At 47.8% G+C, this 693-nt stretch overlaps 1 protein-coding gene across 1 annotated transcript in view; it reads right to left on the reverse strand.

Annotated features, from left to right (window-relative positions):
* Window positions 1-542: 542 nt before the first annotated feature.
* Window positions 543-693, reverse strand: part of LOC104514753 (6-phosphofructo-2-kinase/fructose-2,6-bisphosphatase 4) — a 25,666-nt gene continuing 25,515 nt past the window's right edge. The window contains exon 13 of the mRNA XM_010158515.1: window positions 543-602. Coding sequence (XP_010156817.1) covers window positions 543-602 — 60 coding nt within the window. The remainder of the gene's footprint in view (window positions 603-693) is intronic.

A 693-nucleotide genomic window follows, 5' to 3' on the forward strand; every position in this document is an offset into this window, starting at 1 on the left:
GAAGACAGGAAGGCTATCAGAGCCGACAGGCTTCCCCATTTTAATTAGTTTCGCAACATGAAGCCTCCAATGCTCAAAATGGGGAATTTCACGTTCGTTAAATACACCAAAAACACTTCCACATAATGCTTCCAACCATTCACAGTAAAAATAAGAGGAACTCTTAGAAAAACACTTAAAAAAAGAAAGTAAAATCTAGTTAAAATCTGACAGTGAAGTTGACACCGGCAGTTAGCCACCTTGCAGTATCCACAGACGAACAACAAAAACCACTGAAACAGCACAAATTTACATACGGAAACTCTAACCCCAACTCTATTCCGCTTCCCAGCAACCCTGTCACCGATACCTTTCGGCACTGGGAGCTACCCAGAACTACAGGTTTTCTTCTAAGAAGCTGAATCACATTCGAAATGTCTTAAAAGCGAAGGGGAGGCACGGTTGTTCCGCTCGCTCGGCGACGCCTTCTCCGTTCTCGGGGACCTGAGCTGCTACTTCACGCTCTCGTGCTGGAAGGAGGGCGGCCGCCCCGGGAGCTGGAGCTATAGGTGGTTAGGTACCGTCCTCAGTGCTTCCTCTCTCGACCGATCCACCCCTACGTTCTGCAGATTTAAAGACAGAGATGACTTTAAAGTGAGGGTCTCGAGCTCGGCTGCAGTTCTAACACACGGCTATCCCACGAGACAAAAGATG

The sequence above is a fragment of the Eurypyga helias genome, unplaced genomic scaffold (assembly GCF_000690775.1).
Source record: "Eurypyga helias isolate BGI_N326 unplaced genomic scaffold, ASM69077v1 scaffold25609, whole genome shotgun sequence".
In the NCBI taxonomy this organism is placed as follows: Eukaryota; Metazoa; Chordata; class Aves; order Eurypygiformes; family Eurypygidae; genus Eurypyga; species Eurypyga helias.